The 19,136-nt window shown below is 47.4% G+C and overlaps 1 protein-coding gene across 3 annotated transcripts in view; it reads right to left on the reverse strand.

Moving 5' to 3' along the window:
• RNF123 (ring finger protein 123) overlaps positions 1–19,136 on the reverse strand; it is a 1,600,675-nt gene that overhangs the window by 789,237 nt on the left and 792,302 nt on the right. For all 3 annotated transcript variants that reach the window (XM_078661207.1, XM_078661208.1, XM_078661206.1), the window contains exon 28: positions 2,608–2,682. In XM_078661207.1, the coding sequence (XP_078517333.1) occupies positions 2,608–2,682 (75 nt within the window). The remainder of the gene's footprint in view (positions 1–2,607; positions 2,683–19,136) is intronic.

Raw genomic sequence — 19,136 nt, forward strand, 5'->3', positions numbered from 1 at the left:
GCATGAATGGTCCTTTCTCCACGCCAATGTAGCAAAATTGGGCATGCCCAACGGCTTTTGTAATCTGCTTTGCCTATTATACCAAGATCCTTTAGCATGTCTGCGACTCAATGTTACACTCTCAGAGCCATTCCCCTTAGGGAAAGGTACCCGACAAGGCTGCCTGCGCTCTCCACTTTTATTTATAATTGCCATGGACCCTTTGGCCCGTCATTTGCAGGAGCAACATCTTCAGAGGGACCTTAGATTTCCATGTGGGATGCTATTAAAATGGGACGCTATTAAAATGGTTGTGCTGCCACGTTTTCTTCATTTTCAAATATTCACATTGCCCTCACTGGCTGCTTTCTCTACTCTTTACATGAGACACTCATCCAATTCATATGGGCTGGCTCCCTGGCCCGTATCCATTGGGAGGTTCTCAAACTTCCCTACAAGTGCGGAGGCTTTGGTGTCCCAGACCTACAATTTTATTACTACATAGCCCAGGCTCATTATGCTTAGTACTGATATCACCCGGATGACCGTTTGCCATTCTTCAAACCTGAAGGGGCCCAACTACTGCATCTCCTAATATCCACTATATTGCCGCAGAGTCTCCCACGCGACCCCAGTACCATACAGACAATCTATACTACTAGTTTGGCATGGTTTAAACTCCTGCTCTACCTCCGTGGAGATACTCTCTATTACCCACATCTTCCTCTTATAAGGAACCCATGGCTCCCACTCACTCTATAACACCTGGTACAGCGTTCCCTTTGCTCACATGACTTAGAGGTCACAGGCGACCTGTTTACAAACGCCGTGCTCAAACCCAGTTCCACTACGGCTAAGTGAGGCAATTTGACACATGGAGGGACTCACGTTCCATTGTTTATATAGTACATTGTGATGGGTGTTACCCGCTTATCCAACCGAACAACGGTGATCACTTACCAAGACAACAGACATCTTGTTTCCAAATTGTATCACACTTCCTTACAACTGAAGTCCACTGGTGTGGGGAATGCCAGAGCTGCCTGGGAATGCGACCTAGGTATTCCTATCCCAGATAAGACTTGGTATTACTTTTGTATTTCTGGTAACCACCATAATAAACAGTTACATTATAAGTCTCTTCACAGAGCTTCTACAAACTCTGAGGCTCTGACAAAATGTGATCCCTCCAGATCCCACTGCTGCCCTAAATTCCAGGTGGACCATGCAGATTTCCTCCACTTATCATGGACCTGTAGGGTGATAGCATCCTACTAGGGGATATCTATTCCACTTTGTCTCATGCGTGAACAACCTCTTCCACCCGACCCCCTGATGGCTTTGCTAGGGTACGTTAGGCCATTACCATTAGGATTTCATTGTTTTACTGCTATTGCCTTACTACTAGTGAAACAGCAGATCTTGCTTCACTGGGTTGCTTACACTCTCCCAGCGGTGAGTCAGCCTGCTGAAAGATCGGTCCTATTGTGATATTATGTCTGAACCGTATGCTTCCCTGCAGCTAGTTATTGCCCAAAGAAATCTGGAAACACTGTGGGACAACTTGTTGTCCATGGATCATTCTGCAGATGCTAAAATGGCAAGTTAAACACTTATCTGTCAAATGCTGTATAAGGCACTCTCCTGTTCCGCTCTAGATGCCCTGATATGCTATGTCTGCTTTTGAAGTGTAACCGGTCTATACATTTTTCGCCTTGCCCTTTTATTTACTTTCATCATTTTCTTTCCCAGTAAATTTGCTCTGCCACACATGCATTATTGTTTTATAATTTAGTTCTGGCTTCATTGTATGTTTTTGTAGTATAAAACGATAAATAAAGTTTAAAAATAAAACAATAAAAGTATTAGATAAAGGATGAAATTGCATTATTTAAACAAATTAATCTCTGCAGTCTATCATTTAGAAGTTACTTAATCGAAAGTATCTATTTATGGAGTGAACTTTATTCTTTTCAGTCGATTATTATTCATTAAAATATGCAAAGCAGCTAGACTGCATATCACATTTTGATGAATTCACAAATCGGGCTCTATCTGGCACTGGCAATTTCCAGCAAATCCTAGAGTAACATACTGACGCCAGAAGTTCCTAGTGCACCTATCCAACGTTCCATAAAGTGATGTCTAAGCCTGCTCTAGTGGGCAGATACATAAATTACCACATTGGAATATTGGGTGCTGCATTGAAGAAACAGGGGTAGAGGGTCAATAATGACTAGTATTGGCCTCCTTCAACATTCCAATATTTGTCTTTGTTACTCCCGGTTTTCACGGGCAGTGGGGCATTCTACCCCACTGCCCGTGATATTACCCTTTGTCTCGGACTATGCCAGTCTTAAAAGTGCCCTGGATGGAGGCGGTTGCCTGCAGCTCAAGTTAGTAACTCTGGGCCTTTAACGGTCATAGAGCCCTCGGCAGTAAACTATAATGCTACAGTAGAGCCCAGTTATCCCTCATCCTGACAGAACACAAAACACAAACCATCTGTCAAGAGCAGATGTCCAGTCCGCTTGGGTAGTAATGTTCCTGCCTTTACCCATAAATCCATTGTGCCCCTATGTACGCAGACTATTTCGCTACTCCCATACTGATGGGCAATGAACTTACCAGTGCCAACGATTCGAGGGTCAGCAAAGTGCTTGGCAAGGATAGCAGCAAGTCGTGTCAAGGTCTCATCATAGCCTGCATAGACAAACCATACAAGACAGTTTACAAGAATTTTTAAAAAGGGAGATCGCGCAATGCAGCTGCAATGTAGGCACACAATGAAGACTCTTGAAATAAAGAAGGGCAACTACATTAGGCACAGACTATAAACATTCTGGTTCTCCTGAGTTATGTTAAAGATCACAATAGACTTCCATATTCACACAGTGCTTATTCCCATTTATCTTCTTACCCATTTCTTAATCCCTACATATAACTTGAACTCCATACCTTTTCTTGACTTTCCTTCACAACATTTCCTTGTCTAATCCAGGCCTTCCATATGTAGCTTTGAACACTCTGCGCTTTTTTAAATTTTTATTTTTTACTTCGGATTAAGTTGTAAACAAATGACGTCTTTCACCCGATGCACATTTCTAGTGTTCCTCAATTGCATCTTCAATGCACTACTTTCTATTCCCCCGCAAGAGCTTCGCAGCTCTGACATTAGCTATATATGCTGTAGATATTTCAATTTGATGTTAAGGAACATAAAGTCGCCGTACCTAGAACAGCACAAATAGAAACAATGGCATGGATATGAAGACCTTACATACCTGTATTTTTGGTCCTTTATTCGGTATCATGTTATCAAACTTAACATCAATCTTCTCACTCTTAAAGGATCAGAGAGCCCTTCACTTTAAGCCACCAAATGTTCATGAGGCATTCGGTGCTCACCAACCTACTGAGATATTATAAAGATGCCAGCTGCAGCTAGAGAAGGTGTGACAGCAAGCTTATTTGTAGTTTAGGCCAAGCGTGAAGAGTTTTTTATTGCAAACATATGCCAAAAAAAGAAGAAAAACATGCTGCTGACTAACAGTGGCAGCCATATGTTTCCAATAAAAAAACAAAATAACCATACAATTTTAATAGAACAGAATGGTGTTTCGTAGAAGGTGGGTATACAAACTCCTTTTAGTTTTAAAGTAGATCACAGGAGAATTATTAATACAAAAAAGAATTATAGCCTTTGAATTACTGCAAACTGAATTTTTTTTTAATCATAATCAATAACAAATAAAGTACAGAGAGAAAAAGCATTGGCAAAGTAAAGTATTTGCCTACTTGCCCGGGCAAACGTGAGAACTTGTTTTTAGGAGGATGTGGTGTGATCAACAACATACCGTCCCTCACAGGGCAAGAGAGCCAGCGGCTGAAGTGGCGGGGTGGGCGTGGGGGGGGGGGGGGGTGGAAGGGTGGATGGGGCAGGGGGGAGGGGGGGGAGACACATTGCCCCAGGATATATTCTGTGGTGGGTGTAAGCAAAATGTGAATGACAGCTGAACAGTACAATGGATGAAGGGGGGTGAACCAAATTCCCTCTATGTGTGCAGAAAACTATGTACTTCTTTGTGTATGAATTATCTTGATTGCATGAGGCTAGGAAAGCAGCTAAATCTAGCTATAGTCCAGACTTAAAAGATAAAATAAAATCCATTCTGTCATTTCCATGGCACCTGGACCTCCAAAATAATTTAATTCAAGTATCCTGTGCCTCTTGTTTTGGTCAACTATAAAATAATACAAGGCCTTGAAATCACTCAAACAGAATCTACTAATTATCGCTGCTTGTGCCGTTACTAAATAATTAAAAAGGAATCAAATGTCGCGCTCACCGCCGGCACCCCGTCCGCGGCAGCCGCGGGTGCTGGTCAGTAACTGCCTTCCTCTACCCCATTCTTTCCTTGCTAACTGTGCCTGCCCTAATCCTTATAGTGTTCTCCCTTCCCTCTTCAGTACCTGCGTTGGTTGTGGTGCTATAGCAGTCCCCCATGGATCTCTATTTTTTGGTATGCTGGTAATGTCATTACATTTATGATGCTTGGCTAAATTTCATTGTTTAAGTTGCTCTGATGTGATGCAAATGTATTCTGATTGTACTGAATTTGTTAAATAAAGGTTTTGAATTTTTTTAAAAAAAGGAATCAAATGTTATACTTTTTATTATATTTGTGAAACACAACAAAATAACTCACATTTGAGAGAGATAGAGTTTTGTATTGCCAGATCCTTCTATTCAGCTCATTGTCTTTTATTCTGGTTGTGTTTTTCAAGAGTCTAAAGTTTGTTTCAGAGCGTGACGTAACTATTTAAGGACTATTCAACATTTCTGGGGTGAAAGTGAAGATTAAAACGAAAGTGTAATACTTCCTTCTCATGACTAATTCAGTGTTTGTTTGCTGACTGTTTGAACAGAAGCTCCTTGTTTTCCTTCACCAGAAGGAGTTTGGGGCTGCAAGTATCCAGCTTGAGGGAGAGATGTTAACATTTTGAAGAATAATTTGGCTTCTGGTCTAACACTTATCGAATGCATCGCAATGACAATCCACTTGGAGCATGGAGAGGTGAGATGACGTCACGGGCTATTTTGTCGCCTATCAACGTTTTTTTGTCAACAGAACAGTGTCTTTTTTTCTAAATGTCCTCAGGGTTCAAACCCTGTGGGTCCTGTGGACGGCATATGTCAGCCACAGACCCTTATTTGTATGTGGTGTCTTGGCGAACACCATGATTCCGAAGATTGCGATTTCTGTCGCCAAATTCGGCCAAAAGCGTTGCGGGAACGCTTTATGAAGCTCTTGGCGGTGCGGTTGTCGCAGACTCCAGGTGGCTCACAGCCTCCTTCGCATGCCAAGGAATGCTGGAGTGCCTGTTCCAGCAGTCCTTCCTGTGGGCGACCATCAACCTCGATGTCCAAAGGTAAGTTGCGACATAATCGGTCGAAGTCGCTGTATTCCCTGGATTTGCCATGTACGCGCAGAGTCTGATTCCCCTCCCCGTCCTCTGATTGAGGAGTCGTGTGAGAGTCTTTCCCTCTGGTGCGCTTTTCAGCCCCAAGGAGGCCAGAGGAGACTTGACTGAATCCATGCCGGCTGGGTGTCCCTCGGTTATTATTATTATTATTATTATTTAGAAGCTTGTAAAGCGCACGGCTACCCCCAACGGGGGTGTCCCGGCGCTATAGACGTGCGGCAGCCAGAGACGTTCAGTGAGGGCTAGATCAGAGAAAAGAGCCAGGTCTTGAGTTTCCTCCGAAACAAGGGCTCTGATGTAAGAAATCTGAGTTCCATCGGTAGTTGATTCCAGAGTTTGGATGTGGCCACAGCAAAGGCCCGGCCTCCAGTGCGTGCAAGACGGAAACGTGGGGCATACATTAGGCGGAGATGATTAGATCTGAGGTCACGTGTCGATTGTGTCATTTTAAGTCTATGCCTCAGGTATGCAGGGCCTCGTCCATTAAGAGCTCTAAAGGCAAGGACCAGGGCCTTGAACTGTATACAGTACCTCACTGGTAGCCAGTGCAGTTTAGCCAAATAAGGTGAAATGGAGTGGCGGTAGGGAATATTACAAATCAGCCTGGCCGCTGAATTCTGCACTGTCTGAAGACGGTTAATGAGATACGCCGGGGCTCCTACAAACAGACTATTTGCGTAGTCCAAGTGGGATGTAATTAGGGCATGGACTACCGTCCTCCGTGAGTCAAGTGGGAGGAAAGGGATGATTTTTGTAATCATTCGAAGCTTTCCAAAGCAAGATGCCGAAACTTTATTGATTTGGATTTTGCAGAATAAAGCTGTATCAAATTGGAAACCCAAATTACGGTCAGCTTGGACTGGTACCGGGGGGGGGGGTTGAGTTCAGACGGCCACCAAACATTAGCGGGAATTGGAGATTTCTGATTAAAGAATAAGACCTCGGTCTTATCAGCGTTCAGTTTTAGATTGTTGGAGAACATCCAGGAGGCGATGTTCACCAGGCAGTGGCGGAAATTAGCCATGGAGCTATCAGAGTGGTCTTTAAAAGAGAACACAAGCGGAGTATTATCAGTGTAGAAGACCACTCTGACGCCCCAGGATTCGACCACTTTCGCTAACGGCATCAGATACACATTAAATAGAAGAGGGCTGAGTGCAGAGCCCTGCGGAACCCCCCATGTCAATGGTTTCTCCGTGGAGACATACGGCCTAAGGAAGACCTGTTGAGTTCTGTCCGTCAAGAAGGATTTCACCCAGACCAGCGGGATCCCTCCTATGCCCACCTCACGAAGGCGATCCAGCAGGATATCGTGCGAGATAGTGTTGAATGCTGCGGATAGGTCGAGGAGGACCAGCATGGCCTCCTCTCCCCTATCCACACACTCGCGAATTGACTCAGACACTTCCAGTAAGGCTGACTCTGTACTGAAGTCTGGCCTGAATCCTGACTGGGTGTCCTGTAGCAACTGGTTGGATTCTAAGTATTCGGACAGTTGCTCCTGTACCGCCTTCTCCAAAACTTTTGCTGGCTTGGGGAGGAGTGAGATAGGCGGGTAGTTACTGAAGCATAGTGGATCAGCATCAGCTTTTTTTTTTTTTTTTTTTTTTAAGAATCGGTAGCAACATCGCATGTTTCCACAGAGAGGGGAAAAGGCCAGATTGCAGAGAGGTATTCCATATTTCTAACAAAGGATTAATCAGTAGCGGGGCTATATCACTCAGAGTCTGAGCCGGGGCCGGGTCGAGCGGGGAGCCTGATTTACATTTTAGGAACAGAGACAGAGCATATTCTTTTGTCAAGGGTTTAAATGAAGTAAACACTTCTGCATAAGTAGTACCATGATCTGCAGTTACCGCTGTACGGTTCTGATGGATTGTTGCGGTGAGGTTAGCGATTTTCTCGTAGAAAAAATCTGACAAACCATCACTAAGCAATTGACTTGAAGCGGCAGAGCAGGCCAAGGCATGGGGATTAGCAAACTCTTTAACAATGTTAAAGAGGGTCTTAGTTGAATTTTTCGCCATTTTAATTTTTTCTGCAAAGTGATCTTTCATAGTGCTACGTTTGAGTTTATGGAACTCTTTGAGAGCCGATCTGTAGAGGGTTTTGGCCGCCGGGTCGTAAGTCCGGCGCCAAGCACGCTCCAGTTTTTTACATCTGCTTCTATTCTCCCGTAGTTCCACTGTGAACCAGGGAGCCGAAGGTTTAGATCTTAGGGAGGTAAGGTTCTGCATTGGCGCAATTTGCTCAATGGCGGCAGAAAGATCATTGTTAAATTTGGATATCTCCGCATTAAGTTCAGTTAGGCTCTCTGGTTCTGTAGTGGGATCCTTGTTGGCTCTGGTGCACAGCTCTTCGGGGGTTCCCACCTGTGATGCCAATGTCTTATCAGCCAGCTCCAATGTCAATGGGCCGATTTAGGCTACGTCATCTCCTCTCTGACAGCGAAGCGTCACCACATTAATACCGTACAGCGTCCAGGGCAATGTTGGTGGTGCAGTTCACCTCGGACATCCTTCCTCCTTTGGAGGAGCCCCCTACTGTTTTTCCTCCCGGAGAACAGGTTTTTGGAGGGGAAGGAGAAGAAATGGGGTTTATTCCAACCCATCAAGGACTCTGAGTTAGTTGGCTATCTGAGCTGGGTGAGACTAGTGTTCTTGAGTCCGCCCCCTTATTTTCTTCTCCTGGCCTCCCTACAGAGGTTAGCTTCACTTTTGGTCAGCTTCTGAGGAGGGTAGCTGTGGTTCTGGAGCTGCAGCTCCTTTCTATGGAATTGGCCGTTGAATCATTAAAAGGGGTGCTTCATCAGGGCCAAACGAGGGATTGAGTCTGTGCTCCCCTACCGTGAAGCCCTATATGATATTTTGATGGGTTTGGGCTAAACCCACTATGGGGGATCCTGTGGGAGCGGTCTACATCTCATAGACCCCATCCTGCTCCAGGGTACCTGGTCTGACTTCTGCGTCGGCCTTCTTCGCGCAGCTTTGTGGTTCAGACTGCTACAGCCTTCCCTGATATCAGCGCTCTTCCTAGCGTGGTGGGTCCTGGGTGTTGCTGCTGGGGTGCGTGCGCAAATACTTAACTTACATCGCCTCCAAGTTTAGCCTTGCTGCTCGCGCCACGTTACCTAGAGGGTGAGCAGGGGTTATCTTGGCGTGTAACTCCCTTGCCCTGACTTGGGAGTGGTGGTCTCTGACTGACTTTGGCGAAAGCCCTGGCCAGCCAGGGATCCCATTTCCAACATTGGCGGCAAGCGGTGAGGATGAGGATTTGTGTTTGCCTTGTACCTTAGTAGCAGCTGGCTGCACCACAAAACTCTGCATTTAAGATAACCACATTTTAGGGGATTGTTTTTGAAGTTTCATATATTCTTCTCCTGAAGGTATCATTGTGCAATTGTGTCCAGTACATTTGTCCCCCACCCTGCGCCCAGAGTCGGTACCTGTGTCACACGTGGTCAGGTTGAGGAATCAGGGGTGGTAGAAACTGCCTTACCAGTCTGAGGGGAGGGTTGTGTGAGGATGAATGGTGTGTGGCACTAGGCAAGTGAGTGTGAGTTCTCTAAGGGTAGAGGGCTTGCTGAATACCTTGTGAATTGTGTACTCCTGTGTTAAGCTGAGACCCCTAGGTTCCCTGTGTGATCTGCAGAGCTTTTATCCGACCTTCACACAAGTGATCTTATAAACAGTCTCAATACCTTAGGACTCTCTCAACGTATCATGGGCCCTACTCACTCGGCAGGATATACCCTGGATCTACTCCTGACCAATTCCCCCCTACTAGAAACCGACCTACCTTTCCCTATTCTATGGTTGGACCATTATGTGATAAGGTTCCGCCTGCAGCACTCTTTAAGCATACCCCCACCCTTGAATAAAATCAAATTAAGTCGACCTTGGAACAAGATCAATTCCGATGCTTTTTCTGCCAACTTCTCCCCCACCCCTCTGTCTGAGTTGGCCAATCCCAATCATGGCGCCAGAGGTCTCTACCTCGCCATTACCACTACTCTTGATCGCATTGCCCCCAAGAAACAAACCAAATGCCCCATTAAACTCTCCCCATGGTTCTCCCCCAAACTTAAGATTGACAAACTTGCCGTCAGGAAAGCGGAACGTAAGTGGAGGCGCTCTAAGGATAGTAGTGACAAACAGCACTATAAGACAACTCATCGGCTATATATGAATCACATAGCCGAGGCCAAAAAAGAAAACCTAGGCAACAGAATCATCCTTGCAGCTAATTTGAAGAAGGAACTGTACACTATCGTCAAGGATTTCACCAACCCTCCCTTCTGTCGACAACCGCTAATTGCTCCCAGGAGTGGGTGAACTCCCTTTCCACATTTTTAGTTGAAAAGATCAATGATATTCACAAACTATTTCCCCAATAATCAGACATCATACCCAGTGGGAGTAATCCTGACCCCGTATCTTTCCATACTGTCCCTCTCACTGACTTCCGTACAGTTTCAGAGGAAAAAGTACTATTAACTCTTAATCGTATAAAATCAAGTTCTCCTACCGACCCCGCCTCTGCACAAGTCCTATCCAAAATTGGCCCTGTCTTCCACCCCCACCTTACTGCACTATTTAACCATTCCCTGTCGCAGTCCATAGTCCCCACCCTCTGGAAAGAGGCTATCATCAGACCCATTTTAAAAAAGCTTTCCGCTGATCCCAAGCAGTTATCCAACTACCCATCAATATACCTTCTACCATTCTTTAGCAAAATTTTGGAATCTTTGGTCAATAGCCAACTTAACCATCACCTGGAAAATATTAAACTGCTGGACCCCTCCCAGTCAGGATTTAGGGCATTCCACAGCACCAAAACGGCCCTGCTTGAAATGGTCGACAATATCAGACTTTCTCTGGATGCCAGGCAATCAGCTATACTGGTCTTACTTGACCTGTCGGCTGCCTTCGACACCCTCTCGCATGGCATTCTTCTTGATTGCCTACGCATATCTGGTGTCGAAGGCGCAGCCCTGAATTGGCTTAGGAGCTATCTGACAGACCGCTCCTCTAAAGTTCAAATAGGAGACTTCTCCTCGGATAGCCAAATTATCAACAAAGGTGTCCCCCATGGCTCTATTTTGAGCCCTACGCTATTCAATCTATAAGTGTCCCCTTTAGCCAAACTTATCAAATCTTTTGGGTTTCAAACAGTGTCTTACGCAGATGAAACTCAGCTGTTAATCACCATGGGATCAGATGACACCGAGGCCAAAAAGCGCTTCAAACTCTGTATGATAGCCATAAACAACTGGATGACGAATAATCACCTTCTCCTTAATGCCAACAAAACAGAGATTCTGCTTTTTGGGGACGCAGCCAAACTATGGAACAACAACTGGTGGCCTCCCATCCTAGGTCCTTGCCCTCCTCCTAAGACAGCTGCACACAACCTTGGTGTAATTCTTGACTCCAAACTTTCTATGTCCGACCATATTAACAATCTGGTCCACATTTGCTATGGACTTATGCGCAGTCTTAGAAAAATTTTCAAGTGGATCCCACTTTCCTCCCGCATGCCCCTTGTACAGGGAATAATTATTAGCCGCCTAGACTGCGGCAATTCTCTTTTTGCCTCTACTAATGTAGAACTCCTGGCCAAGCTCCAGGTCGTGCAGAATACAGCGGCCAGATTGGTCCCTAATCTGCCCCCGCTTTCTCCTTCTGTGCCCAGCCTAAGGACCCTGCGCTGGCTTCCAATCAAAAAGAGGATCCATTTCAAAATGTGCTGTCTAGTACATAAGACGGTCAATAATAAAGGACCCCACTACATAGCTAAAAAAACTCACTATACACCAACAGGCTAGAACCCTTAGGTCCAATAGCAAATACCTTCTGACAGTGCCGAACATCCACATCGTCAGAAATGGTGGCAGATCTTTCTCCCGGGTGGCCCCTGAAATTTGAAACACACTGCCTTTATCCCTCCGCCTGGAAACAGACCACAAGAAGGTCCGTAAACTCCTTAAAACTTAGCTATTCTAGCCCAGTCCTCTCCATCTGGCTGTCGCGTTTTTTTCCTGTCCTGCCCTAAGCACTAGCAAGCGCTATGAGACCTTTGTCATGATATATGCGCTCTATAAATACCAAATACAAATATTGTGGTGCCGCAGGGCATATGATTAGCAGTTGTCCCACTCGCCCTCCTAGGCAGTCGGAAAACGCTAAATCCCATCCTCTGTGAGAAGGGAGAGTACGGGATGGTCTGGAATCCCTTCGATCAGTACCGCAAACGGAACTTCCATCTCTCTTTTTTTTTCTGCCTATGCTTGTAAGGCTGCCAAATGGAGCAGAAGAGAAGATGCTAGCATTGTTGGATAGTGGTGCCAGCGGGGTGTACTTGGATGAAGCATGGGCTCAGGAGAGGCAAATTAGTTGTGTCCCTAAAGAGAACCCAGAACAAGTCCATACTGTGGACAGGACTCCTGTCATTTTTGGTCCAGTCAAAGACATGACACCGTTGTTACAACTTACATTTGTAAATCACCAAGAACACTTGTCTTTTGATCTGATCGCCTCATCCAGCCACGTCATGATCTTAGGTATACCTTGGTTAATCAGACATAACCCGTATATCAACTGGGAGACAAGAACCATTTCCTGGTCATCTAATTTCTGTCAATAATTCTGTTACACCACTGAAGAATACTGGTCTCCTAAGGTAATGCATATGATAGGAAAGGAAGCTTGTACCTCTGTTAACTCTGTTCAAGACATACCAAGTCACTACCATACATACGCTGACATCTTTCAGAAGCCTATGAACACGACGTTACCTCCTCATAGGGAGTTTGTATGTGCCATTCCATTGGAACCAGGAGCAACAGTACCCTTTGGAAGAGTATATTCTCTCACTGAACCCGAGAAAGAGACTCTCAGACAATACCTTGAGGAAAATCTCCAGAGTGGCCTTATTGTTCGATCCTCGTCACCTGCCAGGGTGCCCCTCTTCTTCGACATCAAGAAGACTAAAGATCTCCAACCATGTATTGACTTCAGAGGCTTGAATAAAGTCACCATCAAAGACCGCTATCCGTTGCCCTTGATTAAGGTTATACTGGAGTCGGTAAGAGGGGCTCAATTGTTCACCAAGTTAGATCTCAGGGGTGCCTATCATCTCCTTTGAATCAAAAAAGTGGATGAGTGGAAAACCGCATTTCGAACGCCGTTAGGGCATTTCCTTTTTTCAACGGTTTATGGACATGTTCTCGAGCCTCCTAAACCAGATAGTGGTTATCTACCTAGACAACATATTTATCTACTCAGCAGCTCCTGAGTTACATCGTACGCACTGTAGGAGAGTAGGGTCTGCAATCCTATGATCACCCAGATTTTTGCTTTTTGCTTCACTGGTTTACGACTTTCCCTGGCTGTGGGCCTGCTAATCAGACCCACAGCCTAGCTGTTCTCTCTACTCCAAATTGTACCCAGGTACTGAATTGGCACTGGGCCCTCTCTAAGTCCCTGTACCCAGGGCTGAGGTGCACCCAGAAGTCTCCCAGGGGCTGCAGCATGTATTATGCCACCCCTGGGTTGACTAACTAAACCAGACACAACTGGCTGCTTGACAGCTGGGGCAAGGTGGTGTAATCACCCTTTGCTTTAGATATAGTATTCCTATATCTAAACCTACAATGGACACCTATATTCCTATCAGTCACTCCTATGGCAGGCCTTAACAATCCTGAAGGCAGAGTGCGTGGAATAAGGTGAAATGGTGCTCTGGCATGAGCTGAGCCCGTTTGCAGCTTGCGGAACCAAGTCCTAATAGCTGTTCCATGATAACGCATACCATATACTCTTAAGTGCATTATAATCCTCGCGGTTATATGCCAACTCTGGTATCGCTTTATCAAAACATGTCGAGTAAGGTGTCATACGAATTGGAATACTAACCCCTCGCCAATTCTGGCGACGGGGTTAGCATTCCACCCTTCTAGAGGGACACGACATGTATGTAACCTGTAACCCCGGTTAAAGTCAGACATAGCCTCAGCTCCACAAGATGGATGCTGCCACCGAGACACAAGTCTGCCCTCCTGCTGCTGGGAGTCCTCCCAGCACAGGAGGCAAGGACAAAGGGTTTCCTGCCAGGGGCGGTGCCAGCACCGTCCCAGACAGGATTTTGTGTATCCTAGGTAGGCAGGGCTTTAGAGGAAGGTGACTGCAAGTGGCACCCCGGTGCTCACTGTGCATAGGCCGGCTTGAACCAGTTCCAGGGGCACTCCAGCCCCTGATCTGGGGAAAGCCCGCCAAAGGAGAGGGGTGTAACCACCCCCCTCCTAGTCCCACCCATAGGGCAGGACTTAGTCGCGTGCCAGCCCCCTTTTGCAGGATAAAGGTAGGAGCAGGCCCCCTTCCAAATTAGATCATCTTTGAATCCTGAAACTACTTTCCACGAAAGGAACTCAAGACTGCTTCCTAAGATTTCTCCCTTGTGACTAAGGAGTAGTCACCCTGCAGCAGCAGGCACCAACCAAGCATCGCGGTCTGCTGTAAGTCTCCTCACCGGATCAAGACTGCCCAGCTCGACGAGAATCGGCTTCCCTGGCACCTCTGACCTCTACCTGCATCATCAGCCCAGCTGTGATTCGTGGGTGTGACGAGACCTCGAGGGACCGGCCATCTTCCAAGACTGCACGACGCTTGACCAGCACGACTCCCGAGTGACCCTCGACCGAGTGCTTTGGGGTAAGAGAAGCCCCAACCCTGAGCAGCTCCAGCACCGAAGTCCAGCCCCCCTTGCATCCACGAGATCTGCGTGGGGCCCTTCTGCTCTTTGCTGCTCACCGCGTTGTCCAGGTCACTTGCCCGTTGGCTAGTGGCCCTCCTGACGACGAACTTGGACGACAACACCGCTGGTCTGGTTGCTCCAGACTGGCCCTTGCTTCCCTCCATCAGAGAAGTACCCTGGACCCTCCTGGTCCACTCCAGACGCCATTTTAAGTCCACCGCGTGGGCTTGCATTTGCCAAGACTTGTTGCCCCAATCCCGGGTCCAGCGACGTCTACAGCAGATACCACCGTGGGACAGCTCGCCCCTCCATCCTGGTCGCCGACAACGCCTCCTGGTCCGAGAGACTGCAGAGCCCAGCGTCGCCCACTCACCTGGTCGAGGTGACTTTGCCTGGTGCCATCCTGGTGCCCATCTAATCACTGGCTAGTGATTCAAGAACTTGGTCCCCTCTGCTTACAGGTATCCATCTTCACTGATCCAGGCTTGGATCACCACGAACTTCTTCACTGGTCGCCTGCCAGCAACTTCTTTCTTCAGGCTCCATAGACTGCAACGAGGATCTCCGACGTCTTTTCAGCCCTATGCAGCCGCAGCCCCTGGGCTAGGTAACCTGAGCATTTCGGTGCTCCAGCATAGTCTTACTATCTAAGTGTCAGGATCCACAGTCGTTTCAGCTCTACTTAGTCGGGTTCGCCCGAGAACACTAACTTTGCTTTTACTAGCCTCCATACACTTTTTCCCGCCTTACGCGTGAGAGTTCCCACTCTGCACACGACGTCCCTAGGCCTCCCACTTGCAATCTAAAGGTTCAGGGGATTAGCCCTAGCGATTCTAAAGCCTATGAGAATAGTACTTACCTGCTAGTAATTTCGCATTCCACTTGTTTAGTATATGGTTTTTTCGTGCCCCTCTGGCATTTGTGTAAATTGTGCGACTTGAAGTATTTTCGTAAGAGTTTTGTTGTGTGCTTAGCTCCCTGACTCATAAAGAGTTCAGGGTAGTCTTGTTATAAATAAATATCTGTTTATTTTCATAACAACTTGTCCGGTGTCCTTTCACTTGGTGTTCAAGGGGTAAATGTGATGGTAAAACAGCTGGCTTAACACGCCCTCTAGAGTTTAGCCTAAAGACTGCACGTGTCCATGCTACTAGGATAGCTGGTCTATCAGGTTGACTTACAACCAGACATCAAAAAGGGTTGTTTGGACTGATACAAAGTGTTCACTAGAATAGTGAACATTATATATCAGGCCAACTTCTCACACGCACGTCATGCAAGTCCTGGAAAGACTACGCCAAAATAGTCCTGTAAACCTGAAAATTGTGAATTTGACAAATCCGAGATAGAATATTTGGGTTACCGAATCAACAAGACAGGAATAGCCATGGATCCTCAAAAGGTACAGGCTATTTTGGATTGGCCATCACCTGCGACTAATAAAGAAACACAGTGTTTCCTAGGTCTGGCAAACTTTTACCGTCAAGTCATTGACAACTTTGCTCACCAAACCAGCTACATATCCTAAACGTTAAAAAAGGAATACCTCTGGCAAGGGTTCAAGTGGACCTACCAGTCCCTAAAAAAGGCCTTCACGCGAACACCCATTTTACGACACCCTGACACAACAAAGACATTTTTCGTGGTGACAGATGCGTTGGACAGAGCAGTTGGTGCCGTCCTCCTACAACAACAAGACAACGACGGGCTGGAACATCCTGTGTTTTACCGGTCACATGTCCTGTCAGACTCTGAAAGTAACTACTCTGTTCTAGAACGGGAACTACTTGCTATGAAGCTAGCCTGCCGTGAATGGAGGAAGTTCTTAATGGGAACTAAAGAACCCTTCTAAATCATAACAGACCATAGAACCCTCCAATGTCTCCGTAACATTCAATGCCAAAATAGCTATCAAGCCCGGTGGGCTTACTTTTTTAGAGAGTATGACCTGGTTGTCTCCTATATACCAGGATCTCAGAACACTTTGGCAGACGCCTTGTGTCGTCGTTATCCAGAAAGACCTACGCCCCCACAGTAAGAGTTACTTACCTTCAGTAACTATGTATCTGGTAGAGAGGATTCTAGCCGCAGATTCCTTCATGTAGAATTATCCCCAGGTGTGAAACTGGATCCGGAAAATCTTTTTGCCACAGCAACACTGCGCGCCAGGGGGACGGCATCACGTGACTCCGCCCAAGCGTCATCCGCATACGTGACGACAGCGAGGTCACATAAGTCCCACCCCGGTGCGCTTATGTCAGTTTTTCACTGAGAACTTTCCGCGCCACAACATGGAGCCATCAGACAAACTGTGGGAGTATGGTAACTGTGTCCGAAAGAGCAGAAAAATTGGAAAAACGGAATGGTGATGAACAACACCATAAGGAGCAGTGCCAACACTGCCATACTCAAAAACAGGGAAAGAAGAAAGAACAGAGCACAGCCCTGGGCAGCCACCCTGCCAGTATGTAGACAGTCCCCCCCCTTGGAGACAAGGATTAAATGCTAAATGTCATGACAACATGTAGCAGGACTACAACCTCAACCAAGAACAACGAAGGGGAAACCGTTCCAAGACAAACAGGAACGACAAACCTCCAAGGCAAACCCAGGACAGAGTGTGGCAAACCCCCAAGGGAACAAGGGTGCGACCAGGCAGACCGGGCCCGGGGTCACCAGAAGCATCAAAGGACTGGTGGACTACCTTACCTCCGTCCCTCTCTCTCTCTCAACAGGAAACCTGGGCATGGAAAGCCGAGCAGGACGACGAAGAAGGAAAAGACCAAGGTTCCTTTAACTGGTCTCTCTTCTGTGACGAGACTCCACCCCAAGGGAGTCCCGCCAGACAGACACTAGATATAACATCGGAAGCCCACCTCCAGGCGTGTGACGTCACCGATGCGGAAGAAGCAAGCTGGAGAGACGCGAGAAGGAGGGTAGCACCTTTCGGACGCGGAATGGAGCCATTCGGTGGAGGAAACACAGCGCCCACAGGAGTAAAGCCAGGAGGCCAACGACCCCATCTATCCCCGAGTCACGCTCACGGGAGAGCGTGGCTAACCCAGGTACGTGAACGTATCTCGGGTTTGGTAGGGGGGCGGGCCGCCCCTAAACTGCTACTCGGGGTCTTAAACTTCGGGGCACCCGTTACTCCTTTGAAGTATTCCTCACACCTCGTACCCTCGTGTGCGACACAACACGCCCGCACCGAATCGCCTTTGTTTTGTAAATAGTATGCACAATTCACAAGTGCCATAAGTGTTCCCCACTCCCGGCACTTTTCGGAATGTGTATATCAGACAGCAGCCTAGTGACCTTATCCTTCATAACCTTTTATTTTTGGGGCTACCAAACATTCTCCGGACTGAAGGAAGTTCGAGACACAGCCAGCTAACTGTATTGAAGAACTGGAGTCCACCCGTCACCACAGACCCCTCAAGCTTTCCAGCTGATAGACTGACCAGTAGACATAAACGAACTGTAAAGAAAATAAATCCCTATTTAGAGGGGCCAGGACCCCTAGTAACAAAAAAGGGGAAGGGAGGGGAGGGAAGAGAGTGAAGGCAAGCCCCAATCCTGGAGCAACCAGAGCAGAGGGGCACAGGAATACCTATAAACCCATCCTGCAATGCGCCAAAGAAGAGGAAGGAACAGAACGAAAATGAATAATCCCGTTAAAAAGAGCGAAAGAATGCACTCACAGAAGACACAGCCACCCATCTGGAGGCGAGTGCAGAAGACCAAGCCAAAGGTACTCGCAGAACAGGGAGGAAAGGCGGGCCGTGAAGGAATCTGCTGCTAGAATCGTCACTACCAGATACATCGTTACCGAAGGTAAGTTACTCGTACATCTGATAGAGACTACTAGCCGCAGATTCCTTCACTTAGAATAGATACCCTAGCCATATCCACGGGGAAGGAGGGCCTGCCAAAGGACCCCAACAGTCTGGGCACAACAGAGGGTCCCACAGGGGACTAGTCAAACGGACAGTGCGAGGCGCCTCGTCCCTTCAGGCAAGGGGAACCCTTACAAACACCACTGACCCCAAGAGGGGTGTAGAAAGAAGAAAAGAAGAAGAAAGAGAAAACCCCGTACCCACTCAACAGAGGAAACAAAGGCAAGGCAAGGTGAGGCCCAAGCACCCCACGCCCCTACAAGGCAATAAAACCTCCATCCAAGGTCAAGGCAAGGAAGAGATCAACCTAGAGGCTCCAAGGAGACGAGGGGAAAAGAAGGCAAGCTCCTCCACAGGAAACATGCCCGCGAAGAGGGCAGGTGAGCCCACCACAGTCTGTAGCCAATAAATCCGAGAGAACGGAGCCGACAGCAAAAAAGCAGTCGGAAGCAGGAAGTAGCCCGGGGGCACCCAGAAGGACCGGGCAGGCTGCACCTGAAAGAGGGAATTGAACCGGCAACGTACATAAACGCCATGGAGAGCAGAGGCCCGAAGGCGACCACAACTCTTCAGCACAGAACAAGCTATATACCAGCTACCACTACCCCACATAGTGTATGTTAAGTCCCAAGACATGGTAACCCTCTTAGGAAGAAACTTCCGCAGCAGAGGACAACGGAAAGAACCGCAGGAAATCCCCCTGCGGAAGGCTTGTCAAGCAGCCAAAGAGAAAAAGACAGGAGGCCTAATCTCAGGGCCAACCTGGTGTAGATAACCCAAGGCAAAAACACACAGCCAAAAGGGCCGGCCAGCAGCCAACAAAGCCACAGTCCCACCAAGAGGACTCGCACTCACAGGAATCACACAGATTAAACAACTGGGGCGACCCGCCCCAACGAAAGAATAGCTCCCAAAAACCAGATCAAATCACAGATCACTGAGGGGGAGAAGGAGGAGGACCAGGAGGAGGAGGAAGGGGCCTAAGCCCCGCCAAGAACCTCCGGATGGCCGAGTCTGCCA

This window comes from Lissotriton helveticus, chromosome 9 (genome assembly GCF_964261635.1).
Source record: "Lissotriton helveticus chromosome 9, aLisHel1.1, whole genome shotgun sequence".
Classification (NCBI taxonomy): domain Eukaryota; kingdom Metazoa; phylum Chordata; class Amphibia; order Caudata; family Salamandridae; genus Lissotriton; species Lissotriton helveticus.